A 27,383-nucleotide genomic window follows, 5' to 3' on the forward strand; every position below is an offset into this window, starting at 1 on the left:
GGGTGTTTTTTTCCTCCTGCTTCAACTGCGTAGTTTGGTGGGGTTTGTTTTGTTTTTGTTTTTTTTTTCTTGGTTCATTTTGCTGCGGAGTCTTGGCAAAAAAGCAGCCCTGGGAAGATGCTGAGACTCAGCCTCCTTTTTACCACTGAGGCCTGAGCCCTCTTCCCCGGGGCAGAGCTCAGGCCTGGGCCGGGTGCAGCAGCGGCCACGGAGCCGGTCTGGGAGAGGGAGGCCCGCGGCCATCACATGATGCCGTTGGTGAGGTACTGGAAGCCGTCGTAGAGCTTGGTGGTGATGGAGCGCATGCTGCCGTCCACCATCTGCTCGATGAGCAGCTGCAGCTGCTCCTCCGTCATGTTCATGTGGAAGCGCTCCTTCAGGTTGCGGATGGTGGACGAGCCGTGGAAACAGGGGAGCTGCGACCCTGCAGGGCGGGAGGAGCGGGGTTTGGTGGGGGGACGGGGGCAGGCGCAGCCCCCCCCCCGAGGGCGCGGTGGTCTCCATCCAGCGCGGCCTTTGCTCGTCGCCGGCTCTGAGGCTGGTTTGTGGCACGGGCATTCCCCCGGCGCTGCCAGGGTTAGTCAGGGCCTGCCCCCGTGTTTAGGGCCTGTTCCCACCCTGAGGAGTGGCAACCCCCTTCCCTTGGGAGGGCTTTAGGCTTCCCCGGGGCACAAACGGTGCTCGGCCATCGCCACAGTCACGCTTCCCCTCCCTTCCCGCCCCGTGGCGCAGCCGGGGTGCCCACCCACCCCGCGAGATCCGAGGGGCAGAGGAGGGCCGGGCCCCAGGGCCGGGGGACGCTCCCTCTCCCCGGGAGACGCTCGCCCTGCTCAGCCCAACCCGCGCTGATCCCTGCAGCGCTCACAGCTCCGGCACAGCCGGGCTGACGCAGGCACCCCTCGGCATCCTCATGGGATCCAGTGTCCCCCAAAACACTGTTCCCTGGCCCAGGAGCTCCCCGTGCACCCCCCAGGCCCCAGCAGGGCTGCCCAGAGCCTCTCCTGGTACGAGACTTCTCCAGGCGCTCACCCAACCCCACAAGCTTTCCTCCACACCCCGAGGGTCACCGAGCTGTTTCTGGGCGAGGTTCTCTGCAGCCCGCACCCACACGTGGCACCGCTGGGGAAAGACCCGGCTCTGGGGCCCCCCGGCTCCCCTCACCTTGCTGCATGATCTCCACGATCTGCACAACTTTATCCATGTGCTTCCGGGCAGCGATGAGCCCCTGCAGCATCAGCATCTTGTAGTAGTTGAACATGTCCCCGTCCAGCCCGCCCATCACCTGGAAGGGAGCGGACGTGTGGGCGGAGGGCAGCGGATGGAGAAACCTCAGGACAGCAGCGTGCCCCGAGCTGAGGGGCTGGCAACAGGAGGGGCACGATGGGATTTTTTTTTTTTTTTTTTTTTTAGGGAATTTTGCTTCCCTGAGTGAACCCACGCCGCAAACGGAGCTCCTCCAGCTTCCAGCTCGTCAGCCGGGGCCCAAGAGCAGCTTGGCTGAGGCCCAGAACCGCCCCTGGGTGACAACCCAGCTGCCACGGTCTGACTGTGCCACCCGCTGCTGCGAGATCGCCCCTCGCCGTCCCGGCCCCTGCTCACTTACATCCACAAACTCCGTGGTGAGTTTGAAGGCAGAGGTCTCAAAGCCAAGATTCCTGGGGGAACTGGAGAGGATGAACCCAAAATCGATGTGGATTATGTGTCCATCCGCATCCAGCAAGATGTTGCCGTTGTGCCTGTGTGGGAGGGAAGAAACGTCCCATTAAACTCTGCAAGCGCGTGCGTGGCCCCGGGAGCCGCAGCACCCCCTGCTCCCAGGATTTCCCTGCTGCACCCAGGGACAAACCAACGAATCCCGGTAGAAGACGGCGCGTGGACGCACCTGTCCTTGACCTGCAGCAGGTAACACACCAGGCAGTAACCGGCACAGCTCTGCACAAAATTCCTCTGGGCCGTCAGGAAGGATTCGGTGTTGTAATTGCCATGTTCCTGCAGGAAATAATCCAGCAGCGAAAGCAGGGATTGCTTCTTGATTTGGTGGATGGACACAGCATTCACGACCGGCTCAATCATGCCGCTGTCGGCGGAGATGACGAGGATTTTGTATGGCTTGATCCAGAGCGGGACACGCTCCTGTTCCCAGATGGACTGTGGGCGAGAGCGAGAACATCCCTCAGGACCCAGGGCAGCCCCACACGGCCGCAGCCCCGTGGGCAGCCCCTCTCCCGCCTCACCTGCAGCTGCTTGAGGACCTGGAAGGCGAGCAGCTCCTGCCGGAGGTCGTCCCCGCACTTGACGATGACGGAAAGGAGGCGCCAGGAGGGCAGGTGGCCGTAGGGGGACCCTTCCCGGATCCTCCTGCAGGGAACGGGCAAGGATGGGAGCGCGAGGAAAGGGAGGGAGGGCAGTGAGTCAGCCCGGAGGTCTGCCATCGGGACGTCAGGAGCAAGGAAAACCTCTGCAAATGCTCAAGTGGGACTATGGCAGAATGCGCTCCAGGACTGCGAGAACTGCACACCGAGCCCTCCCCGAACTACGGTGCAAACCTCACCTGAGCCACGAGCTGTCTCTGAGAACAGCAGAAGGGAATTAACCCTCCCTGAATTCACCAGCACCTCCATATGAGCAAACGTGGGCAAGACTACCCCCAGGTTTTTAGAGCCCAGAGGGCTCTCCCTCTTGCTCAAGGAGAAATTTGGGGGCTTCTGAGAGCAGGAACATGAAAGAGTTTATTTTGGGACAGGCCAAACTTCCTCTGACGTAAAGGATGCCTATAAATACCTGGTAAAGCCCCTCAAAGCCTAACCCAAGAGCAGCAAATCTGCCGTGGCTTTCCTCCCTCCTCCGGCACACCCACTGCTCGCTGCCCTCTGCCTCATCCCGAGCCACCACACCCTGGGGACGAGCGGGGCCTCAAGTCAAGGCCACAGTTATTCACTGGGCAAATCACAGAGCGACTTCCTTGGATTTCCGGGACGTGCAAAGTCCCTGCAGCGCCGGGACCAACCCGGCACACGCGCGCCCCTTCCAGCCCTACCTGACTTTCTCCTGCCAGGGCTCCTTCAGGGCGACCGCGGACGGGTCCTCGGGGTCCCTCCTGAAGGAGGTGGGGGTGTGCGCCAGCTGCTCCGAGAGCCGCCGCCTGCAAGACGGAGCCGTTGAGCACCGAAACCCATTGTTGAGGGAAAAAGTACCGTCACCAGGCACACCCAGAGCCGCTTTGATCTAAAGTGCTTTACAAAGCTCATGGATTCGCCCCAAATCAGGGCCACATCCACCCCTTCGCCGGCAGGAAAGACGCCAGCGGCTGAGCGGGGGGGGAGCTGTACCAGCCCAGAGCGTCCCTTACACGCCTCTGTTTAGGGCTCTCACAAACCTCCACTGCCCAGAGTTTGCACAGCCCCTTCCTTGACCTGTGTGGTTATTTTCCCCTCTGGGAATCTAGCAGAGAAATTTTACACCCCGGCCCTTTTACGTCTGAACTCATAACCCACCCCAAAAAGCCACCGCCTGGGCTGCTCTGTCCGTGCCAGCCTCACCTGATATCTCCAGCAGCGATGAACACGGGCTCCCTGCTCTCCTGGCTGGTGATGCTGTCCACAGAGAACTGGGAGATGTTGTCACAGCTGTTGGTGTGAATCTCCGGCAGCTGGGAGGGGAAAGGCGCAAGAGGCGGGATGTAGCGGCTACCAAAACCAAAGGGACGCTCCTTCCCAGGCGCGAGGTGGGATGGCACCGCCGCTTGGACGGGCCTTCCCGAGCACTGCGGCCGCACCGGGTCCCGCCAGCATCTCGCAGCGCCAGCAAGGGACCAACCCGGCACCCCTGGCCTCACCTCCACCTGCAGCTCCACGATATCATCCACGGACCAGGCCTCGTCATCGTTGTCGTAGTTGGGGACGGTGGTGAAGCTGCTGGTCCTCTGCTCGTGCGTGATCCCGCACTCGGGGAGGTTCTCGGCCGAGCGGGTGCTCCGGATGCGGTTCTCGGGGATCCGAGCGGGCACATTCGCTGTGTCGAAATTGTCACATTCAAGTACTTCAACGTAGATTAAATAGGGAGCCTGGGGGAAGCAAGACCGAGCGTTAGCAGGGCACGGTCGCTGCGGGCAGCCTGATGCTCTCTGCTCTTGCACGGTGCATGCTTTGTCTTTTTGGCATGTGGTTTTTGGGGGCGAAGCCGTGCTTTTCAGTAGACCAGCGCCAGGGCAGCACTGGACCTCCCAGAGACCCCTACAGCGCAGGTTTCAGGGGCCAGCTTCTCTCAGGGGTACTTCTCCCCCTCCCAGGTACCTTGCACAGACGTCTCTCCCCATCGCTCCCAGCCCCAGAGGCCGTACCACAACCCGCGGAACCCAGGAGGTGCCCTGGGCCCCCCAAACGGGGGCCACGCCAAGGACAAAAGTCCTCTTTTTGATGCAAAACTGCTCCCTGGCCGCTTGTACCTTGTCCTTGGAGTTGAGGACGACTGCCTGGGTGTGGGGCACCCGCACCACGTGATGGTCGAAGCCAGCCGTCGGGAGCCAGGCGCGCGCCGGCAGCTTGTGGTTCAGCAGCGACAGCTCCGAAATGAGCCGCTGGGTCTTCTGCTCTTTGGTCGGCAAGGTGGCCAGGCGCTTCCCGATGGCGATCAGGGATTTGATGAATTCCCTCTCGGGAGCAAGTCTGACAGGCTAAAAAGGGTTTAGGGAAGGGGTGTGGAGGGAGAGTGTCATAGAGGCAGCAGGTTAGTAAGACATGGGCAGTTTTGCGGTCGGGCTCCGCAGCCTAAAAGCGCTGGGATAAACTCCAGCTAGAGAAAGAGGCTCTTCCCATCCCACCCTCTTCCCGGCTCTCGGATGATGCTCCCGTAACCAGAGAGCCGGGCTCATCACCTGGAAGCAGAGCAGGGCAGGAGCAAAGCACCTTCTCCCCTCCTGCTGTGCTGTCCAGAAATCCTCCTCCCCGAAACCCCGCAGCCGACATCGCCACCAGAAGCCCTCGGCTCCCCAGTGCCGCGGCGGCCGGGAGCCCGCAGCCAGCAGAGGGAGCGCGAATCAGCCTCGTCCCCGGCTCCTCGCTGGGTTTTTTGTTGTAATCTCACCCCGAAGCCTCGATCGTGGCTCAATCTGACCATTTTGCAAAGATCAAACTGCGATTCAAGAAGCCCCTTGGGCCCAGGAGCCCCCCCGCGCCCCGTGGCTTCAGCCGAGCTCTTTGCTCGACTTTTTCAAGCTTTTAAATCACAACGACAAACGATTGCGGCTGATTTTGCCATTTAAGATGCAGAATTAAACTTGCAAAGTGTTGACTGTACGATCATGCTGGAAATGCACATGCAAAAAGCTATGGAGCGTGAGAAAAGGCAGCAAAGGAAAACGTCGGAGAGCCGGGAACGGCCGCACAGCAAAATTAAGGGATGATGAAAAGAGGAGAAGGATCAGTCTGGTGGTTCCCTTTTGGGAAAGGGCAGGTGGGAAATCGTTTGTATCTGTAGTCCACATCAAAAATCCTTCCAAAAACCCTTCCTGTCCTTTCCTCCACTCCGCTCTCCTGCCCACCTTCCTAGCGAGCGCAGCAGAGGCGTGCTCGGGACAGGAGGAAGCATCTGCACAGCATCTAAGCCAGCGATATCGCTTTCACCTACCAGGCAGAGGATAAATATTTAAAAGCCTGCACCAGCTGATGCTCCGTCCCTTGACAGGCTGGAAAGCGCCTGGTCCCAGCCGGACCCTGCTCTGCCTCGGCTCCCGCCACCCCGCCCACCCTGCGCCCCAACGCTTCCCTGACCTCCGGGACCACTTTGCTCGGTTGCATTTAATCCGATTTCCGCAAAAAGCAGAACGGCATTTGAGGGATGCTCTGCTCCTTCCGATGCCTCTTCCGTGGAACTCCGACGGCTGCGATGGCCCCGGGCGTCGAAGGGCCTTCTGCTCCGCTCGATGCAGGTTCCCAGGATTGGCACGTAGCCGATACTGTCACCAGAACAGCCCCGCGCCCCCTCCCAGGTCTCTGCGTGTTACTCGTCTCAGCAGAATAATTTAATGACAGAGTCGCTGCGTGGGAATTTGCCCAGGCGAGACGGTGCCCCCGCGCAGGAGCAGACTGCAGGCAAGTCCTCCTGGTTCAGACCTCTGTCGATCCGTGCATCGCAAGCACAGGCAGTTTTTAAACCCCTTCTTCTCCAGGGATCCCAAAGCACCTCCTGAAGCATCTCCTGTTTCGCAGCGAGCGGAGCGAAGCCGTGCCAACCCAGGAATGCCCCGCCGCCCCCGTGACCCATCCTGAACCTCCGATCTTCATGCTCCAGTTGAAAACCTTCAGGTCTCAGCTCCTCCAGCTGAAAACACGTGGCCGGGAAACATCCTCCCCATCCCGTCCCGCTCCACAGGCATCCCACCGAGCGCTGCTCTGGTCTTCGGCGTTATCGGGGGACTCGGCACAGGAAGTTTCGCATCCTGTTATGGTGAAGCAGCTTCGGAAAATGGCATCAGCTGAACCGGGGCTGTCCCTGGCCTGAGCCATCGCAGGAAACGCTGTCTCCAGCCTGCCACGCCGCAGCCGGGCTGTGCAGAGCTGCTTTTGCCCTGGCTCATTAATACCACGGTCCTGAAGCCAAGCGAAGAGAGGAGGGCAGGAGATGCTCTTCCCTCATGCGACCACCCGAAGGATCCTTCTGCTGCTCAGAGCCAACATAAATATTTATTTTCTACTGTTTACTTTCTACTACAGCAAAACATTTCACTGGCAGCACTTGGAAAACAAAATAATCCTGCTCTTAAATTAGGCAGGGCTTTGTGTTTATGTTTTGCTAAGACACGCTCCAGGAGCATCCTTCTCCCTGCGTGGGTTCAAACCACTTCCCAGGACCGGGCAGGGACGACGACAGAGATCCCTTCCTGGCTCCAGGCAGAGGAGGGAGATGCAGCTTCGGCTGATGGCTTCGGAGTGGCGCCGGCGGCGTCGCGACGCGGCAAAGGGGCAGGGCTGGTCCAGCTCTGCACAGCCATCACGCCCGGGTGGTTTTGCCTGGGTGAGGTTTAAGCATCTCAAAAACCGGGGGGGGGTGTGTGTGTGTGATGTGGGATGCTTTTCCAGCCTCGGCTGCCAAAGCGTTTTCTGCTGTTCTACCTACCTTTACCCTGACGTCCCACCTCTCCTCGGCTCAGACCACCATTTCAGAGCTTTATGCAACGATCACGGCCGCCCACCCCCCATTTCTGCCCACGGTCACTCACTCCACGGGAGCGAGACCCACCTGATCTACTCACAGTTGGAAACTGCTCAGCGGTGCGGGGCAGAGCCGCCACCCGCTCCCTTTAGCTTAGCTGCCTGCCACGAGGATTTCAGCGTCGGCGCTGATAACCGATACCTGGCGTGATTTATAAACGCTGTGACTGTTCGGGTGCCTGCAGCAGGTTTATAAATCTGGCATAAATGCTTGCAAAGAGCCCCTGCTGCTGCAATAACCACCTGCCACGGATAAACCACCCGGGGCCGCAAAGCCTGGAAGAAAAGGTCTCTTTCCCCAGGGGAGAGGGACGGGCGCTCGCTACCGCCCGGCCCCGGGTGACGTCGGGATGGGTGGCGCGGTCGATGAGGCCGCTGCAGCCGGAGGCCTGCGAGGATGCTCCTGCGACACGCTGGGGCTGAGCAGCCTGCGAGCGCTCCACCCACGCCGAGCCTCAAAAAGCCACTGGAGGAAAAGACGTTGCGGCCTTTGTTTGACCGGGAGGAGCAGGAGGGGGCAAAAAATAAAGCAACTTACTTACCTAAATTTGGGGGGGGAAAACTGGGGCTCGGAGCCCAGAGCCCTACCTCCCACCCAACCGCCAGCACCCACGGCTGCCTGAGCATCCTACCGTCCCTTGTGCCTCTTAGAAATGGGAGTTGGAGGGGATTTATAAAAACTAAAAGGAGGAGCGTGCATCAGGGTGTGCTCACGGGTAAAAGCCTTGTGCCCTGTGTCTATACCTGAGCCGGCCTCCTGCCCGCACCGTGCCACGCGGAGAAGGCGTGAAAATCCTCCCTCTGAAGGCACGGAGGGACGAGAGCTGGGTACGCGTCAAATAACTCTCTGTAAAGGCTAAAAAGGCTGGAGTTCACCATATAAACCCCGCCCCGGAGGATGGGGGCTACGCCAGCACCGCTGCCCGGGTAAGTGGTTTTGATCATGGACTACATATTCAACGTGTGGAAGCCCTCTGGGAATCCCAGACGGAGAACACACACCCACCGGCAGGAAAACGGCACAGATGAAGATGCTATTGATTAAAAATAAATAATAATAATAAATGAAAAAGGCTCATTTCGAAAGAAAAATGCTCTATTAGGGAAATGCTGGGTTTTGATTGAAAGACCAAAGTTGAAAACACAGAAGGGGGGAAAAAAATAATGATTCGTGGAAAAAGCAAATTAAATCCCATCTGGCAGAGAACTTTTAAGTAAAACTCAAGGAAACAGCATTTCCTCTTTCATCTGTGGACACCGCCACGCAAAGGCCAGCGACTGCTCAGACCGAAATCGGCCGCATCGGCCAAGTCCCTCCCCTGCCTCCGCCGGCGCTGGCGGTGCGAGGGCTTCTCTCCCCCTCGCTGCCTTTTTTTGGGAGGGGGGGCGTGTGTGGGAACGGGCACCCAGGGCACCCCCCGGCCCCTCGGGGCTTTCTGCGTCGTTTTAGCCAAACCGGTGCAAGCAAATTTGCCCAAAGCTCCGTTTCCGCCGGCGTTTCGCTGAACAAGCGGGAAACATTCAGACGAAGCCGGCGCCGCCGCAAGCCCGGCTGCTGCGGCACAAGGGGCGGCCGGCACGGTGCCGGCGGCGGGGGGGGACACGCTGCCTTTGCCCCCGCCGGGGACTCAAGTGGTGCGGACACTGGGGGGGGGGTGGCGGGGGGCCAGAGCCGCTCGCGGTGCATCGCCGGGTGCCGGGGTTTAGTATTTTCGTGGCAGAGAGGAAATGCTGCTGTCGCGGGGGAGGCAGGCAGCCCGGGCGCGGGAACGAAACGGGCCACTTACGGGAGAGAATGACTTATCGAGACTTTCCGTACTCGAGGAGAGCTCCTGGGAAACGGAGGAAAGGGGGTTTGTTGGCAGTTTTGGGTGGTGGTGTTTGTTTAAAAGGAGAGAGAGGAAGGAGGGAGAAGGGGAGAAAAAGCAATAGTTTAGCTCCAGGTTCATAACCATCACTTTTCATTTAATTTACCTCCCCCCACCCCCCACCCCATCACGATTTTGCTGCCTTTTACTCTTGGATGGGAAGCAGCGCCTGAACGGGCACGTGAGGCTTCCAGAGTAACACGACAACACTTTCACGGATCGAAACCGAAGCCTCCTCCGGCCGCGGCCGCTCGTGGTGGTACCAGACAGGGAGCGGGGCTCGTGGCTCATCGGCAGACCCTATCGCTAAGCGCCCGTAAAACCCCCACCGATTTGCCCCATTTACATCCTTTAAAATATTCTTCTACCCCAGAAGCGTAACTAAGGTTTCAGCTCTGACGATCCTGGCTCAAATCAGCTGCAGAGACGGGAGCTGCTACGGCAGGCAGGGATGCTCATGGCCCCTGCCATGGTTACCCCGACTCTGCCCCGACACCAGCCTCTCTCCGTCAACACCACCACTATTTTTCTCTCCCCTGGACTCTGATTTAGCCTCTAATTTCAGCCGATAAAATTAACCCCATGGAAACTTTCCTGAAGATTAAAAAATCCCGACAATTAAACTATTTTCATGATCAGGTTCTTGAGACAGCATTAATCGGCGGAGGAGCACAAGCCATCGACCACGTCCCCCGGCGGCCACTGCCCCCCAGTTTCTGCAGCACCACACCTACAGCCGTCCATTGTTTTCATGCAAAAAGAGATAATAACGGAGCTTCACACCCTTGAGACTGGTGTGTGACGGGTTTTAAAATTCACTTCCCACAAAGAAACAAACAGGTCTGGATTTAGTATGTTAATTACAGGGATACCCTAATTCCACCGGGCTTAGTCTCACCATAACAAATAACAGCATTTAAATTAATCGCTTCCACGTGACCACATAAGAACCCTAACAGTGCCGAGACCCTGCGAGGCTCACCAAGGAAAAAAATACCTGGAGCCCAGAGGCTGCCACGGGCTCATGTCACTGCCTTCTTCCCAGGCACCAGACTCATGCCTGGATCTTAAATCAAGATATTTCGGGATCAGTTTCCCCTGTTTTGTTGTAAATAAAAAACAAAAACCCCCCCGCTCCTGCAGCGTGACCCCAGGGTGCGCCGAGCCGGGGCTGGACCCCGTCCCTGGGACATTTTTGAGCCGAGCCTATTCTGCTAGAGCCGTGCCAGTCTGCAGTGATCGAGGGCAGAGTTTTCAAATTCCTCTCGGATTTAGGACCCAAGCTCCCAATTTTAATTTGAAAGCCTTAAACCCCCTGACTTTTGAGGTCACACACAACCCCTCCTTCGCCGTGCACAGCCTCTGCTCCCCAGTGGCTTCACACGTGGCACCTGCGATGCCATTAGGACATCGATCCCTCTGGAACCCCTTAAAAAGTGATTTACCAACTTTATACAAAAACGCCGGCTCTGAAAATCGCAACCATCGACTACAGGAGCCGGAGACAACCCACCGTGCAGCAAAACCTGCCGTTAAACCAAAGCCCTTCGGTGAATTGAAGAGGTGTCGGTGCGTTAACGTGTCTAAATGAAGGGTCTACCTTCAAACAAGGGGGTAACTACCCACCCTGCAAAGGGAACCAAGAAGTCCCTGTGACGTTGGAGCGAAAGAGCCGCGCTTGGGGCAGCACCGGCAAGAGCCTCCCCGCGGAGGCAGCAACGTCGGCGTGAGCCATCGCGGAGTAACAAAGCCGGGGTCCCCGCTGCCGTACCCAAACTCTCCGGGCAAACCCACGGCTCGACCTGTTGAAGCTTTGATTTTCCTGAAGACACCCTACAGCACTGGCAGTTCCTAAGCTGACCCAGGCAGCTTCCAGCTGGTGCGAGCACAGAACCTACCGAAGGCGCTCGTATCGATACGGAGCCTCATCTCCAGAGGTCACCCGCGCCGGGATTTTGCTGGTTTCTCCCGGCTGCCAAAACCAGGGCCGCGTTGCACGGTGCCGCCGGGAGCCCCGCCGGCCTCGCGCTGATGCAACGCGGGTTTGCAACATCGTGCAGAAAATGAGTCAGAGCTGGCTTCGGTGTGGGGCAAGGCGAGTTCCTCCAAGGTTCAGCTCCGGGTCTGTCGTTAAGCCGCTCCCCGGACTGAGCACGGCTGAGACTTTGGCTTCTTAACCTCCTCTCTGGGGAGGCAGCACAAGGTCCAGCGTCTGCTGCGGCTCAAACCACCTGCTCGCCGCGCCAGGCGTGAGCGACAACACCTGCTCGCAGCGCAAGGATGCGGAGAACAGGAATAATGAACCTGGAGAGGGAATTAAGTGCGGTTTGGTTTTTTTTGCTCAGCGTCTAACCCTCTGGCATAATCTCAGCAGCTCTGGACATGTTTGGAGCCAGTTCCTCCCCACCTGCCTGTGCTTCCAGCAACGTCACTGCATGGGCAGCTTCGCTCCCCAGCTGCGAAGCACGGCGAGCTGCAGGGGCAGGTAAAGCTGGGGCAGAGCTTGGCCTAAACCCACCTGATTCACCCAAAGGACGGCTGCCGAAGGACCCACTGCAGCCCCACAAGGGCTCGGTCCTTCCCTATTTCCCCACGTTCATCACAGCATGGCGCTGCCCCAGGGCACAGCAGGGCAGCTGGACCCGCTGGCCACCCAAGGAAAGACATTTTTGGGGTCTTTATTCAATATCTGATGATTTCCCCAGCGAAGTCAGGTAGTTTTGCAGCAGCCAGCCAGCGCGACGGGGAACACAGCTCGTTGTGAGCAGACTTAGCAACATTTGGGTTCCTCCAGACACATCCGACATCCCTCGAACCTTCCTCCCCCTGCGACAGCTCCAGCCATCCCGAAGCTTCCTGCGACACCTCGACACCTCGCAGGTGCCCTCGCCGGGGACCCGGGGGGCTGCTGCAGCACGGGGCATGCTTGCCAGCATCAGCAAGGGGCACAAACCTCTGCAAAGCAGGAGATTCGGCAAAATGTAAAGAAACTCGGCGCGTTTCTGGCTTCGCCTCTCCGCGGCATTTGGTTGACGCTTCAAAAAGTTCCTGCTGGAGGAAACAAGAATCGCACGAGACTCATTTCCCCAGGAGCCCGGGCTGGAAGGAGCGGGAAAATGAACCACATTCAAAGGGTGCCAGCAGCACGACGCCTCTCTCTTGCAAACCCGACATATGGCTGAGCCGTTTGCCAAGCGCGGGCGAGTTTCCAGATCTGTCACTCGGGAAACAAGAAGCCTTGAACATTTAATACCCTGGTCTCAGCTGAAATGTAGGTGCAAAGCGGTGTCTGCGGTCAGTTGTGGCCGTCGCCAGCTCTCTCCCCTTTACCCATCGCTCTGCCCTGCGCTCGGGACAAGGCTCACCCGCAGCCACCGTCTCTGCAGGTTTAGGGTTTTAAGAAGGACCAAGAATTTTAGCCTGAAGAGGTAGGAACATTCAGCACAAGTTTCTACCCAGTAAACACGTACTGTCATACCGATAAAAATAACTTCATCTCTCTTTGTAAAGCGCTCACCAGCGAGCTCGGCACGCCTCGGCCCCGACATCACTTTCGCTTCCACAAACCCCTTGCAGAAGGACTTTCCTACCTGTTATAAAGCTAACACAGATACTGTGGGTGGCATCAAGACAGCCCTCGAGAGGCCAATGCCTCGCCAGCTGAGGAAACGTAGAAGTTTGAGCTCAAAGACATCAAACCAGGACACCTGGAGGAGTCAGGCTTTGCAGCTTGAGTGACTGCTGTCACCGTGGTCAAGCAGAAGCCTGGCAGGCAGAGGGATGCCCTCCCAAATCCAATGGGACAACGCAGACGAGAGGCAAAGCCTCCCTACTCAGACCCGTCCGCGGGACCGCGGCGCAGCCGGCAGCGCCGCGCTCGCAGCGATGTGCCACGGCGGCACCAAAGTGGTTATTCTCCGGTAGCCACGCTGCTCTTATCGCAGTGGGGAAACAAGCCCTACCAGAAAAAGCACCTTTGCCAGCGTTGCTGAAGGTGCAGTTCCAGAGGTAAAAGGCCAACGCTCCTTCACACCCCGACTGGCAAAGGCAGGGCAGGGACGTGGGTTAAAAAGCAGAAGACCAGGGTCGGGCATGTCGGGAAACCTCGAATAAAAAGCAGCTTTCGAATCCAGAAGTTGCCCGCAAGCGCACACGCTCCGATAAGCGAACCCGTGCAGAAACGCAGACGTAAACAGATTTGCATATAAGCCCTCGCTGCCGTTTCTCAAGATAACGCTGATGCTGCTGTTAAAAAAAAAAAAAAAAATGAAATAAAACCCCGCGCCGTGGGCAGCGCTCGCGCCGTGTGAAAGCTTTGCTCTTCCTCCGCCACCCACCCACGCGCAATGGCCCCGAGTTAACAGCGAGGAGCTGGCATTTTAGAAGCTGCTGTTTCCAGCGCTCCCTTCCCGGCAGCCAGCCTAGATTTTTAACTGATTATTCAATTAGCAGCTTTCTAATTAAAATTTTTTTTACTTGACTGGTGGAACCAGTTCAACCAAACATTTCTGTTCGCACAGAAACGCAAGCCTGCCCGGCTCTCTCCACCATCAGCCCGGCTCCGAGCAGGCGCTGGGTTCAGGCTCGCAGCTGAAGCAAGCCATTCCCATTTTAAAATAGCTGGTTTCAATCCAATTAGTCAAATAAATAAATAATAAATAAAAGGGCTGTTTTCCCCTCCCTGCTCTGCATATTTTGAACCTTGATCTTCGCTCATGAAGAGATCTGAGAGATGAACCACCCCTCTCCAGGCAGTCATTGCGATTTATTCTTCCCACCTCCGAGGCTTCGGGAGTTAAAACGCTGGTGGGAGGCAGAGGGGGGACGCGGGAGCACCCTCCCTGCTTCATCCAGGTGCAGGCTCTCCGCTATCCACTTTGATGCGCCTGCCCTGACATTGAAATGACTTAAACTCCAATCTCGCCATCGTGGCCCTGATTTCTCAGCACCATCAGCGCTGCACCCTGCCACGCTGGCAGGGGCGCCAGGGTCAAATCGTGGAGACGGCTCGCAGGGAGATAAGGGGCTGAGCACGGGTGGCTGGTGCAAACCCCCGCCCGCCAGACAGGAAGACTGGGGAGTGGAACCGCTCACCACCAGCCCCAGCTTTAACTCGGAGTCGTGGGGTTTCACCTTTGAAAAGCATTTTCCAAACACAACAGCCCTGTGAGAAACGCGAAGGGGTGCAGCAGAGCAGCGGCGCATCCCGGGCACGTTCATCCCCGAAAATGCCAATTCGGCCAAGCCCCGGCTCGGCTCGCGGGGCGCGGACCCCGGGGGGGGCCTCGTCCACCCCCAGAGAGGCGGGGGAGATGGGAGCGGGGAACCGGGGAGCGGTGAAGGTGCTGCGCCCGCTGCTCAGCACCTGCCGAGGAGGAACCGAGGCAAAGGCATTTGCATGCTGCAAAGGCAGCACAACCTGTTTGTGCAACAAGGCCCCCGGCGAGGATGCTGGCGAGGACTCGCTGCGCCTCTACAGCAAATCCTGTTGGGTTTATGGAGGAGGCGTCATTAAAAACCAACCGCCCCAAAGCCAGCAAGGCTTCAGTTTTGTAGAGCTAGGCAAAATGAAGGCTATCAGACAGCAAGATGACTCTCTCTGCTCCAAGTTCCATTCTCCCTCACCCCAGCAGGTATCTCTAGACCAGCGTGAGATGTTCCTGGTAGCTTGGCCCAGCCACAAATGGTTTTACTGAAGTTTAAGCAGCTGCTCTGCCCTAGGTGAGGTTTTGCTTCCAGGTCGCTGCCTGCAGCCCTGCCAAAACCCTGGGAAGCCGGGCATGACATCCCACCCACGGCCAGCTTCCACCCCAGCGAGGTTTCACCAGCCACCCAACCCAACTGCACCACGTGCCTGCCCAGCACGACCGACATCACGGCGCTACGGCACGACCGAAGGCACCGGCAGGACCAGCTCATGCCACAGACGGCGAGGGACCCATCTTAGAGGTCTGATGTTTAAACAGGCAAAAAAGAGGTAAAGCATCCCCAGTGCACAGCGCTGGGACAACAACCTGTCCCCAGGCGGCAGCACGGGCATCCCGGCCGTGGTCTGTCCGTCTTCTGGCAGCCCCGCAGGCAGCGCGGCCGAAGACACCCAAACCACGACATCTCAGACCATCTCCTACCGTGAACCCTTGTCAGTGCTCGCCTGGTTTCCAGCACCAGCATCAGATTGCAGCAAGTTCCTCCCCTCCAGGTCTCAGGTTACCCAGGTGGAAGATCCAACGCCGAGCAGCCCCGGCACATTTAATCCGCCCTTTGCCTGTCAGCGGATCGGAGAACGGGACACACCTGGACTCTGGCAAAATACAACCACCACCCTGGAAACCAGGGCTGGAAGAAAGGCTGAGTCCATCCCCCTCGAACTGGAGGAACACAAGACAACACGAGTTCTGAGCTTGCGACTTTTCCTTTGTGTGCCTTTGTATTAACTGAGAAGTAACAGATGCAAAATAAATTTGTACCATTAGAACCGTATCATGGAATTATGTTACGGATTCATAACCCAGTGAGGATTAAAAACCCACAGCATAAGCAGCACTTGAAATAAAGCCTCTCCTGCCCATTCTTACGGTGGTTATGCAGCATGAAGCGACAACTGGAACATAAAGACCTCAGCGATAAGAATTATTCTCCAGAAACAAAGTGCCACAGCTGCAGGCGACCGCGGGGGAAAGAGCAGATTCGGGCCAGGGGTGACTATCGACTCTGCTAAGAGCTGTCCCCCACCGTGCCCTAAAACCAACGCAGGCTTTTTTTTTCCTTAAGGAGCATTAATACCTGCTTTGGGTCTGACTCAGCTAATCCGGCAAGGCAGGTATCAGAGGCCCTCGCGGAGGGCCAGCAGCAAAGGACAGAGGCACTTTAAGAGCCTAGAAACAAGGAGGACCTGGCACCGTGCTTCAAGGAAGATGTGGAGCAATGGGCAAAGGCCCAGAGGAGAAATACAAGCCTAGAGGAGTAAAAGAGGTGACTTACAGGAAACGTAGAAGGGGCCAGAACTGTTCAGTGGAGAGCAGATTGATGGGAGATGGGAAAATAACCCCAAAATTTTCAGTGGGGAGAAGTCTAAGGGGAAAATAACCCAGGCAGACACAGAGGGATGCCGCAGAGAAAGGAATATGGTGCCACCACCTCCTCGGTAGAGCTAAAAAGCTGCTTTGGGCTCCAGTAACGAAGGGGAGACAAAGCCTGGTTGTGGGAAGCCCTCACCGGGAAAAAGCCTGGACGTGAGCCCTGCAGCAGGCTGCAAAGCCTCCAGCGCCGGCAGAGCGCGCAGGACGCTTCCACAGGAGGCTTTCAGGGATGGGTGTGACTCACCTGCCTTCTCCGTACCCCTCCTCTCCCCGCACCTCTTCCCTCCAGCCCTGTCCTCTACGGCTTGTATTTCAGATCTACGCCCACCTGCAAAGGCACCAGCCCAGCGCTGCGGCTTTTCCTCCCTACAGCTCTTCCAGACAGAGCTTATTCCGTTTCCCCTGCTCTTCAACAGCCTCTGGTCACAGATCAGAAACAGCCAGCTTCTCTGCAAAGCCTCTTCTCCGTCCTCTGCTCCTCTCCTCCTCCGGGCCCGCCTGATGTGACTCCGGGTGCAGCAGATAACGAAACACCCATGCTCACACAGCAGCCCTACGTTTGCAGTGCACAGAAACGCTGCGTGAGCAATACAGGACAGCTGAAGAAATGTCACGTTTTACCCTTGGCTGGGTCGTAGCTGGCTTTTTTTTGTTTTTTAAGCTTGGGAGGAGAGACACACTCAGCTGAACGCTGGACGAGCTCGCAGGCCGAGGCCAACGCGAGACCAGAGACTGCAGGCAGCGCTCGGAAAGGAGATTCAGGCACTGCAGCCTTCCTGAATCCTGACACATGACTTCTTGCTTTTACATTCAAGTTTTGCAATTTTTTTTTTTGGCAAAGACAGAAACAGAATTTTCTCGGGAAGTGCAGCAGAAGCAGGTTCCCGACCCACAGCTCGACGGTGCGAACAGCGGCGGCAGAAACAGAGCGCATAGAGGGAATAAAGTAACTCCCAGAGGAGCCCACGTGAGATTTTACTGCTGTAAAATCTCCAGTTTAAGAAAATTTGCGGAACAAACTAGGGGCTGGTCCTAGCCCAACACCATTCAGACATCTGTTGGTTTCCTGGACCGAGGGAAAGCCAACTTACATATTAAAGTAGCTTAAAAGTAGATTAAAGTAGTGAATTCCAGAATTGCTGAATTCAGAGTAGCAATTTCAGAACTGCTGGAATTTACGGCGGACCTGCCCGGCCCCACCACCACCTGGCCAGCTCCAGGGATTGCTGGTTTCAAATAGGAGGGAATAACATCCAGCACTTCAAAGGACACAGGTCCAGGGAGCTGGCTGGGGATGTTCTGAGGCCAGGGAAGTTCTTAGGGCGCCTCGAGTATCCCTGTTGCTGCGCACCGTTTAAACGGCTCGCCCGGCCTCTGGATCCACATTCGTTTCAAACATTGCCAAGAGAAACTCTCTGCAGTGCCTCTTTCATCTATCATTTATGTAAAGCTTCGGTTTCCACTATCCAGGCAGCTGCAGCCAGCGTGAGCAGAGACCTCGGCGCGTCCCGCTCTCCATCGGCCGGTGGTTTTCCACCGAGCAGCCGACGGGCAGAGACGTGAACGACTCATTTACCCGTCGGCAAACGCCGCGACCCCGGCTGGCAGCTGGGTTTTTGCCCAAGAACCACAGGGAGTGGGACAGGATGGTTTTTACTTGAAACCGGCCCGGAATGCTGCCGCTTCATGCCTCCGAAACCTCCTTCAAACCCTTATCCAAAGGAGCCTTTCCCAAGTCTGGCAACCAGGCAGGAGACCACGTGGCCCCTTGCAACGATCTGCAACCCAGCGCGGAGCCAAGGGAAAGGGGGAATCTCAGGCAAGGCAGGAATGCCAAGACATACTCCATCGTTACGAAAACAGTCACGAGATCTCAAATGTCTAGACGGAGCCGCGGGAAAGTCGGCTTTCAAGGTCTCATCCCCACGAGGCACAGGGATGACCTGGAAAAGGAGCTGCGCGGAGCCTGGCTGACCTGAACGGCTGCCGAAGCCTCGCCGGGACCGGACCTTCAGTACCGCGGTTTTACGGGCTGTTTCCCAGCCCGCCGAGCCATCCCTGCTGGAGAGGTGAACCACCTCCCCGGGGGAGTATTCGACTTCTTGAGGCAGGGCAGGGGAAGAGGCATTGCTCTTCTCTGACTTGGTTAGCACCGCTCATAACATCTGCGTTTAGCACCAGCTCACCTCCTCCGTCCTCCTCTCCCACTGGGCATCCTCATCTCAGCCCTGCATTTCTCACTATCTCAGGCTGATGCTCGTGCTAAAAACCATCAGCCCTTCAAAACAACTCAGCAAAGTAAAAAATTCCCATTTCCAGCTCTTCCCCCCCCGCCCAGCCTTGCGTCCTCACTACCAAGGATGCGGCTCATCCTTTTGCTCCGTACGTCTCTGTGTCAGCGGACGCGTGCAATGAATAATCTGCATTTTTCTTTGGGAGAAACCCCGCTCAAGCACAGCCCCTCACCCTCCAGCGAGCGCACACACGGTCTCACAGCGTGCACCGATACAGCGGCTCAGCACCAAAGCAACTCTGTGCCGATAACTTTTCGACACTTAAAAGTAAACACCACAAAGCCCACGGGAGCTATTTGGGTTTGGAAGACACGTAACACACATGTGCCTGAGTTCACCTATTTAATTGCCGTTTGCTTTGGCATTAAACCGCATTAGCGCCCAACCCTGGAAGTGGGAAGTGTCCCCTCTGCACAGCCCAGACTCCCCAGCAGGGAAAGCCCGGCTCTCCACCATCTTGGAGGTATGAAAAGACGACAAAAACCCAAAGTAGAGCTCGGCACAGGGAAGCAGCGGCGGACAAACCCCATAGCTGCAGCTCTCGGCCCGACAGCACAAGGATGTGTGCACCAGGGGCTCGTTTTGGCCAGGGCACCGGCCCGGTGGAGCCGATGGGTTTGCCTGCTCTCCGCCTGCTCCCAGCTCTCAGCTGCCCAGGGCCTTTTCTGCCTGCCAGTAAACTTCATCGTTGCTAAATCTGAACAAGTCGGGACAAGGAGGAAATCAGGTTTCCAACAGCGATCTGATGGCTGCGGATTGCAAAACAGAGACACTGGCCGAGTTGCCCAAATCGTGCGGGAATTCAGCACCGTAGGAAGCAACTCAGTCCTCCTGACTCAACTTTCTGCCTTATCCTGAAGCCATCTAATGGCCTCCCTTCCCCTCACAGCAAGAAAACTTCCCCCGTGGAGCACCAGCACCCTCGAGTGTGACCCACCGGTGCATGTCAGTTTGCTTAGAGACACAGGAATCAAAACTTCAATCATTGCCAGCAACTAGGATAAAAAACCCTCTGCGGTAAAGGAGGAGCTTCCCAGGCAGGCTGAGCCTTGGAGAGCCCCAACATTACCTCTTCCTCGCTCTCGACTTTGGGATTGCTGGCTGTGCGCTTCAGATTGCTGCTCAGGCTGATGGTAACGGTGGCGTCCGACTTGGACCTCTGGTGAGTCCTTTTGGAAGGAGACAGCCCCATATCGGGCGCTGGGCTCAGAGACGGCAGCTCCCTCTTCTTGTAAGCTGGCTTCAACTCGTCCGAGAGGATGAGTTTCCGCAGCTTGGTCCCGCGGGAGTGTCGCTGAGTGGAGATGTGCATGTCCGAGGAGTAGGCACCCAGCAGCAGGGCACACTGGAGGGAGAAGTTGATGCTCTGCCGGCAGCGGTGCACGATGTAGGGCTTGATCGCGTCTCCCACGTCCTCGTCCATGTGAATGTACATATTCAGCAGCTGTGGCAGGTAGAAGTCCACTTCTTCGTTCCTAAAGCAGAACAACCTATTCCCAATGTAAGCCTGCACACCAGGTTCCTTTGAATTGTACAAGTATGAAATGGCCATGGAGATATCAAAGAGTTTGGATTCAAAGAGCCGGAGGAGCCAGGATTGCTTTGCAGAGTTATTCTTCTGCCGCTTGCGGGCCGTCTTCACCGTGTTGGCCATGGTCTCATCCTCCTCCTGGATCTTAGAGGCCGTGCCAGGCGGATCGTCCAAGCACTTGATTTCACAGCCCTCCCCCATGTCCCCGTTGGCCAAATCCACTGCGGTCCGTGGGGCGCGCCCTGCCTCGCTGCCATCGGCCGGTTTTGTTAAGCTGTCGGAGGAGACACCGTGCATCAACTTGACCTTCTCCAGGACCTCTTCGCAGGCTTTCTTCGCCACCTCGGGGTCGATGACCGCCAGCTCCCCGACACCTTCCGTGATGACGCTGAGAGATGTCCCGCCATTCCCTTGGGACGCTGAGCCGGGCGCCTGGTCCAAGCCTGTCCCTCGGGCTGGGTCTGCAACAGAGTCTCCCATAGCAGTGGCGGGTCTGCGCACTTCAAAGCTGAAAAGAAAACAAGACAAAAAAAAAAAAAAGTCAGGGACACAATCTGCAGAGGAGACCTGCTTCCAGCCTGAAGGTGGGAAAACAGGAATCCATGCTGGGATACACCTCAAGGGAAACCGAGAGCTGAGACACGGTTTGGTGCAAACCTCTTCTAAAAGCCTTTATCTAGAGAGCGAGGGTGCCCCAAGCCAACGCATGCAACGTGAAGCCGGGCCAGTGGAAGGCTGAGCTGGTCACGGTGGGTTTTAGAGGTCTTCTCGGCGCCCCTTCCACTCAGATGCTTACAGCTCTCGTTCAAGTCTATCAGCCATTACACAAAATTTCCCTGTTACCATGACGATAAAAAAACTGAGCAAGCCAAAATGAGAAAGAGGGGTGGGGGGGTGGAAATAACCAGGTTGCTTTATGCTCTCCACCCCAAAGGCATTCTGCAGCGCTGGGGATTAGAGGGCCGCAGGCTGGGTGGACCCAGAGGCTCGGCTTCTTGCTGACAAGATGAAGTTTATCCCCCGTGCTCAGCTTTTGCTCATTTAACCTCCCTCCGGGACGGAGGGCGGCAGCGGCACAGGGCACTTGGCCGGCGAAACCCCCCGCCGGTGCCGGGCGATGGGCGAGCAGAGAGCCGGAGCAAGAGCCGCGTTTGCCGCCACCACGCCCTGGTTTTCGAAGTCCAGGCATCAATGCCCAGGTTGTGTGTCCTCACCAATGATTAGCACTTAATTATGTTTTAAAAACAAGGTAAATGAGGGATTGAACACACTTCCCAGTTTCCCGTCTCGATAAAAAGAGCAGCGGTGCATCTCTACAGATAACCAGCAAGAATAAAGAAGGCCAGTGCCGAGTGAAATTGTCCTCTAAAAATAAAATAAGGGACTCTATTCAATCTAACATCATTACTGCAGCTCTGACTGCTTCCCTTTATTGCTTATACGCTACAACAAGACAGCTCGTGATCAGCAGAAGGGCACAATGCCTTTTACAAATGTTAAGCACTGCAAGCAGATTGCCAATTCCCTCCTGCTTTTCACGTCCAGCACGGTGGAAAAAATGACTGTCTTTGGAAAAGAAGTTCACTGAACCATTTTCTGCCTGTCTGCTCCCCCAGCGACCCCCAGCCCCCATTCTGACCGCAGAAGCTGCGCCGGCGGGTTCTTGCAACGAGATATTTCCCCGCTAATTTAATGACCTTGTTTTATCTGTTTATTTTTACAAGTGATTACAGCTCCCGATGCCAGAGAAAGGGGCGAGGAAACACACGGCATCTCTTTCTAAATATTCCAAGTGAGTAAAAACGTGGTCGGTGTGTCCAGATGCGAGCGCCGCTTCCCAAAGACCGGTTTCCTCCTCTTGTTTTCAAAGCACTTAAGCTCTAACTACGAGGTGAAAAAAAGCCTGACCAAAGTTCAGCAGTCTGAACCGATATGAATAGCATCTTTCACCCCGTCCACACGGCACCAAGACACAACGTTTTCCTCTGTGCTTGCCATTCCCTCCGGTACAAATCCTACGTGCTTCAAATATTTGTGGTCATTAGATCCTAAAGACCCTGCAAGCTCAAGGAAGTTGTTTTTCCTTCTCAGTGAGCCCAGCCTTGTCCCAGCAAAAGCCCAGACAATCTAATTTTTAAATTAACACCACGCCGGCAAAAAGGAGATCCTTCAGCATAACTGGGCAAGGCGGGATTTGAAGAGGCACAGAGCGGAGCCGGGTCCAAGGAAGTCGCCCAGAGCTTTGCTCGCACCAGCACTTCTGGGGTCCTTCAAATATTTGCATCAAGACAACCGAGGAAAAATAAAAGAATCTAGCAGCGGCACCTGCCAGAGTCCCAAGCACGGCTCCGCAGCCACATGCCGGGCGCAGAAGTACCTGCAATCCTGGGTGGCTCGGTCGCCCGCAGAGGGCCTTCCCAGCCCCGACCGGTTTATCTGATGCAGGGAAATGCTTTTGACATCCTCCTTGCCAGGCTGAGGGAGAAACAAGTGCGTAGGATCCTGTTAAACCTCCCTCCCTGTAAACACGGGGCACGCGGGAGAAGCCCAGTGCAGCATCACAGCACACGCTGAAATTCTGGACGTTAAACCGCCTCCGTGTCAGCGGGAGAGGCTGGATCCGACCCGACCCGCTCACGCAAGGTTTGCCCATGACTCCGAGGCGCCTGCGGTGCAGCCACGGCGAGCAGAGCCGCTCCTGCGGCCAGCCCCCGCTCCCCGATCCTTCTGCCACCTTCACCCGGCCGGCCAGGCCCGGAGGAGCCCCGTGTGCCGGCTCGGCACCGGCTCGGACGCAGCCGACCAGAGCTCGCGACTGCTGAGCGGGTTAAACTTGGATTAAGGAGCTGCACAAGATAAATCCACCCACGGGCCTGCAGGGTTACCTCTGCACCGCAGGCACGGCTTTGAAATCAGTGCACTGCTTCTTTATTATTATTATTATTATTATTATTATTAACTTGCTCTTCAGCCCCCCCAACACTTACACAGCCGCCTTCTTCGGTGACATCCCGGCAACAGGGCTGTTCGGAGCCTGCCAAGGACACGTCTCCACTCCTAGCGCTCCCTAAAATCCCAGCGAGGGAATTCACTCCCCGCCTCCCGCACCCCTCCGCATTTTTCCGTGATTCACATCACCATTTGTTAAACATATCACAACGTACTATTTACCTCTCGAGGCTCAGCATAACTCCCCTATTCCAAATCGCTGGTCTCAACAGGGATAAAAACCCCATCAGCTGCACACAATGAAGCAATCCAGTCTGGAAAACAGGCTGAGCTGAATTCATGTGGTTCATCCTCCACCCACAGCCCTAACGGGCCAAGTTTCTCTCTGGTGGAACGGCCCTGAAGTTGGTGATTAAATATGAAATAAAGGGAAGCCCCTATTAGCACAGAAACTACCGATGGAGCAGCCGCGTGTCGGTGCAGCGATTCGAGAGCACGGTTCCTTCAGGAAGGGACAAAAGCAGAGGGAGAACTACGGAACAGAGCTGCGGCTTTACAGGAGAAAAAAAGAAAAGTCTCGCTCCTGCCTGACTTGAATAAGAAATATTAGCCCTGGCAAACAACCAGGGGGACAGGATGAAGCCTCACCAGGACATCTGGTCTCTATTACGCTGCATTACTTTTTGTTTTGCTCAGCACTGACGGCCTTCGACATCTTGCTGTGCCTTCGGGAAGGCCACAGGAGTTGGGATGGGGGCAGAAAACATCGCAGCAGGGCTGGAGGAGGACGTACAGTCAGTGCCCCTCGCTGCGCTAAGGGGAGAGCCCCTGCTCCTCGGAGAGCCCCTCCGGACCTGCTGCAAACACAGCAACTCAGTGCAGCTTATTAGGTGGTAGCTTAGAGGTTGGGGAAACTGAGGCACGAAGGGACCGTGACTGACCCAGCTTGCGTGGGGGAGATGGGCAGCATCCTGCAAGCACCACTGAAGCGAGGACAAATAATTCTTCCTGGGGGACGCTGTGCCCTCATTCAAATCTGAAATCTCCATCCAGGAGGGACCCAGCACCAACAGAGATGGGCTCCCACCTGGTTTTCACACTTGGCTGAAGCAGACTGAGCCTCTGCACAGCACACAAGTCTTACTCTGCTTCAAAAAAACCAAAAGGCCAGGTTCCAGACATCCCCCGAGGGCAAACTCTGCCTGTAAACCTACCCTGCTGCACAAGGGCACTGCTGAGGGACTTCTCTCCCACGGAGCAGCACCGCTTCCCTCTCAAAGGATGGAACACCACGGAGCAAATAGAGGGAAAGCAAAGAAGGTGGGTTTTCAGGGAAAAGGACAACGGGAGGCCTGCAGCCAGAGACTGAGCGATCGCTGGCACCACAGGCAGGACGGCCTCCTCCATCCAGTGCAACGGCCCCGTGTCAGGCCTCGGGATGGGGCAGCCTCTGAGAGCCCTTCCTTGGGACACAGGACAAGCGCAGGACAAGCACAGCTCCTCTCAGCTGAGCTGGTGCCTCAAACCCATATGTCAAAGCCCCAGCACACCAGACTGGCGGTTTTCTTAACAAAACAGCAGGTTATGAGCAAATGCTCTGCTGGAAGAAACACCATCAGCTTAAACACTGCCGCGGGCGGCCTGAGCTCGGTCACAGCTTAGCTCCACACCGCGGGGCTCCTAAAACCCATCCCAGACCCCAGCCCAGCGGCGGGGCTCACGGGCTCAGAGACAGCACGGCACCGCTTGGCTCCTCCGGCGGGACCGGCCGCAGGAGGCTCTGCTCTGGGTCGGCCTCGCCGGGACGCTCCCACTGGAAGGGCTCCGCAGCCCGGTGCCAAGTTGTGTTCAGCCAAGCCTGTGTGTCCAAAACAGCAACAACCCTGGGGCTCGCACAAGCACTGGCTCACCCCTAAATCTGGAGTAAAATAAAAGCCACGCTGCGAGAAACGCAGCAGGAGAATGACAAACCACACAACTCCCAACGCTCCTCTCGCCTCTGTAAGGGAGAGATGTCTCTAACTCCCTACTCTGAACGTTCATCCACATCAAACTATTTATAATTTGCCTTTGTGGCATCTTTCCTAGGAAGTTGTTCCACCTCCCCCGCCGCGGACTGATGGTTCCTGGGCTGCGGAGGGGACCGAGGAAGAGGGAAAGCCACAGCCTCCCAGCCCCAGAACCGCACCGCCAGCACTTCCTTCATTCCTTCCTCCTCCACAAATGATACAGCCCCACAGGAAGGGGTTAAATCCAGAGACCTACATAAAAATTAACTTCCTCATTTTAAAAAAAAAATTGTGAGAGCGCTAAAACCTCTCTCACCTCTGAGAAGTGGAAAAGGCGGCTGCTGCTGCTGCAACAGGCGTCACTTCGGCGGGGAAGCCCTTTGCAGACCCACTCCACGCATACCACAGCGGCGGCTCATCCGACACGTTACTCACACAAACACATCCAACCTTTTGTCCTCTTCCATCGCAGTCACACCTCGCACCTCTCCACCCCTGACGAGCATTAATTACGGTCCCCGAGCAGGCGAGGACAAACCCTTCCATCCCAGCGACCTGTTTCAAGCACACCAAACCCTCAAGCAAGCCGCGCTGGCACGGCCACCCTGGGAAGTTTCCTCCTCCCAGTGATCACAAGGTACTTTGCGCCTGAACATTCCCACACTCGTTTATATATGTAAATTCGCTATTTCAGGTTCCTGCTGTTACCCACAGTCACGTCTGAGCCTTTATCTAAAGCGTGACTTGAAACAAGCTGTCTAGATGAGACTTGAAATGGAAGGAGAAAAGGCAGGAGGCCACATCCCCAGCTCCGACTCCAGGAGCAGCTCTTCTGCTGCCAGTCGGAGCAGGGTCCCTGCTCTGCGTGATGACAAATCAGCCGCGATTTCAGGAGCGCACGACCGCGATACAGACTAAGTCCCATTCAGATTGCCGAGCAAGGAGTCAGGCTATCGCCTCTGCCGGGCAGAGACGGCAGGTCGTGCCCCAGGCCTGGGGCTGACTCTGCAGGCGCAGAGCCCTCGGCATCCGCACAAGTCGAGCGCGGCCTCCGACACGGCGGCCGGCTCGCACAGGGAGCGACCAAGTCCCCGAGGGGAGTTCAAAACCTTGAGGTGCTGAAAAGCCTCTGCTCTTCCAGCCGGCGCTGAGCGCGGGACGGCAGCAGCACTGGGCCAAAGAGCTGGAAACCAGCGTTTCCACCCAGCTACTTCCCCACGCCGCTTCTCAAAGTCTCACCACTCGCTGAAGTGGGGTACAGCAAAGGGAACCATTAAATATTATTTATCATGCCTAAAGTTACTATCGACTTGAAGCAGAAGTTTCAGGGGGGAAAACCAGCACCGACAGATTACGAACCCACGGCAAAGGCGCATCCCGAGGAGCCGCTGCTCGGCAGCCCACCGACCGGGCGCGTTACATAACCTCCGGTCTTTAAGTAGATATTTTAAGCAATTACAAAGCGCGAGGGGCACCAGATGGCTCCGGGGGGAGGCTGGCAAAGCCTAGTCAGAAATCACAGGCTACCGGCAAGGAGAAAATCAGCTGAAAAAGTCTCTTAACGGGTCCTTGCGACACTCGTGCCGCCGGCCTACGCCGCATCCCCCAGCGCCGGAGCGGCTGCGTCCTCCCGCCGGCGCAGCGGGGTTCAGGGAGGGCGGCTGGCGGGGGTCACGGCCTGCGTCCCCTGGGAGGAGGAGGAGGAGGAGGAGGAGGAGGGCAAGCGGCGGTACCTGGTGCAATCCCGTCCCGCACGGCCGCGGCTCCGGTCCGGGGCGCCGACACACGGGGCAGCGCAGGCGGCTCATCCTGGGCAGCGGCTCCGCGGGGCTCCGGGGACGGTCGGCTGCGGCTGCTGCTGCGGGAGGGAGGAGGAGGAGGAAAGAAAAAAGGAAGGGGAAAAGATGATTCTTCCTGCGCGACGAGGCGGTGCCGGCCCGCAGAGCCCCGGCCGGTGCTGGGGAGCCCGGGGGAGGCGGCGGAGGCTCCGGCCCGGCCCAGGAGACAGCGGCGGCGGCTGCCCGGGGAAGGGGCCCGGACCGGGGCCGGCGACTAGACCTCCCGGCGCGGCCGCAACACCACACCCGGGAGCTCCGGCAGCCGCTTCCCCCGCGGTGCGGGGGCCGCCGCGGCCCGGGCCGGGGGGCCCGGGGAAGGCGGCGGAGGGCCCGGTGCCTGGCGGTGCGGGGGCTCGCGGGGGCTCCCGGCGCGGCGCTCACCTGCGCGGGGCGGAGCGGGCCGGGGCGGCGGAGCGGCGCGGAGCGGGCGGCGGGGGAGGCGCAGGCCCGGGCGGCCCGGGCTGCCCGCGGCGCCGCCTGACGGGGCTGAAGGGCCGGGAGGGCCCGGCGCCCGCCAGCGCCCCCTGCCGGCCCGGCGGCACCCGCGCGGCGAGGGGCGTGGCGCGGGCTGCCGGGGGCGGGACCTGCGGCGGAGGGGGCGTGGCCC

General features: G+C 57.5%; 1 protein-coding gene across 6 annotated transcripts; it reads right to left on the reverse strand.

Moving 5' to 3' along the window:
• Positions 1 to 47: 47 nt before the first annotated feature.
• On the reverse strand, positions 48 to 27,306 carry PI4KB (phosphatidylinositol 4-kinase beta). Of its 6 annotated transcripts, none has more exons than XM_064475194.1 (13): positions 27,158 to 27,306; positions 26,672 to 26,796; positions 19,519 to 20,488; positions 8,996 to 9,040; positions 4,445 to 4,672; positions 3,836 to 4,063; positions 3,540 to 3,649; positions 3,038 to 3,142; positions 2,235 to 2,358; positions 1,883 to 2,148; positions 1,604 to 1,736; positions 1,162 to 1,282; positions 48 to 424 (listed from the first exon to the last, which is right to left on the reverse strand). In XM_064475194.1, exons 3-13 carry the CDS (start codon positions 20,458 to 20,460, stop codon positions 243 to 245), a joined length of 2,484 nt encoding a protein of 827 aa, XP_064331264.1. In that variant the 5' UTR covers positions 20,461 to 20,488; positions 26,672 to 26,796; positions 27,158 to 27,306; the 3' UTR covers positions 48 to 242. The 6 variants fall into 6 exon arrangements, with proteins under 6 accessions (XP_064331264.1, XP_064331265.1, XP_064331261.1 ...); XM_064475195.1 differs by having other exon boundaries at positions 26,672 to 26,793; positions 27,158 to 27,298; XM_064475191.1 differs by lacking the exons at positions 26,672 to 26,796; positions 27,158 to 27,306 and adding an exon at positions 23,152 to 23,244.
• Between the last annotated feature and the right edge of the window lie 77 nt (positions 27,307 to 27,383).

The sequence above is a fragment of the Phalacrocorax carbo genome, chromosome 28 (assembly GCF_963921805.1).
Source record: "Phalacrocorax carbo chromosome 28, bPhaCar2.1, whole genome shotgun sequence".
Lineage (NCBI taxonomy): Eukaryota > Metazoa > Chordata > Aves > Suliformes > Phalacrocoracidae > Phalacrocorax > Phalacrocorax carbo.

What these genes read in the sequence shown, in the direction of transcription:
- PI4KB (XM_064475191.1), bottom strand. Translation starts at nt 23,216, where the DNA reads ATGGGGTTTTTATCCCTGTTGAGACCAGCGATTTGGAATAGGGGAGTT. An exon ending in TCCTCAACTCCAAGGACAAG is followed by an intron (nt 4,064 to 4,444) that starts GTACAAGCGGCC and finishes TGCTTCCCCCAG; the next exon opens with GCTCCCTATTTAATCTACGT. An exon ending in CCCTGGCAGGAGAAAGTCAG is followed by an intron (nt 2,359 to 3,037) that starts GTAGGGCTGGAA and finishes CGTTCCCTGCAG; the next exon opens with GAGGATCCGGGAAGGGTCCC.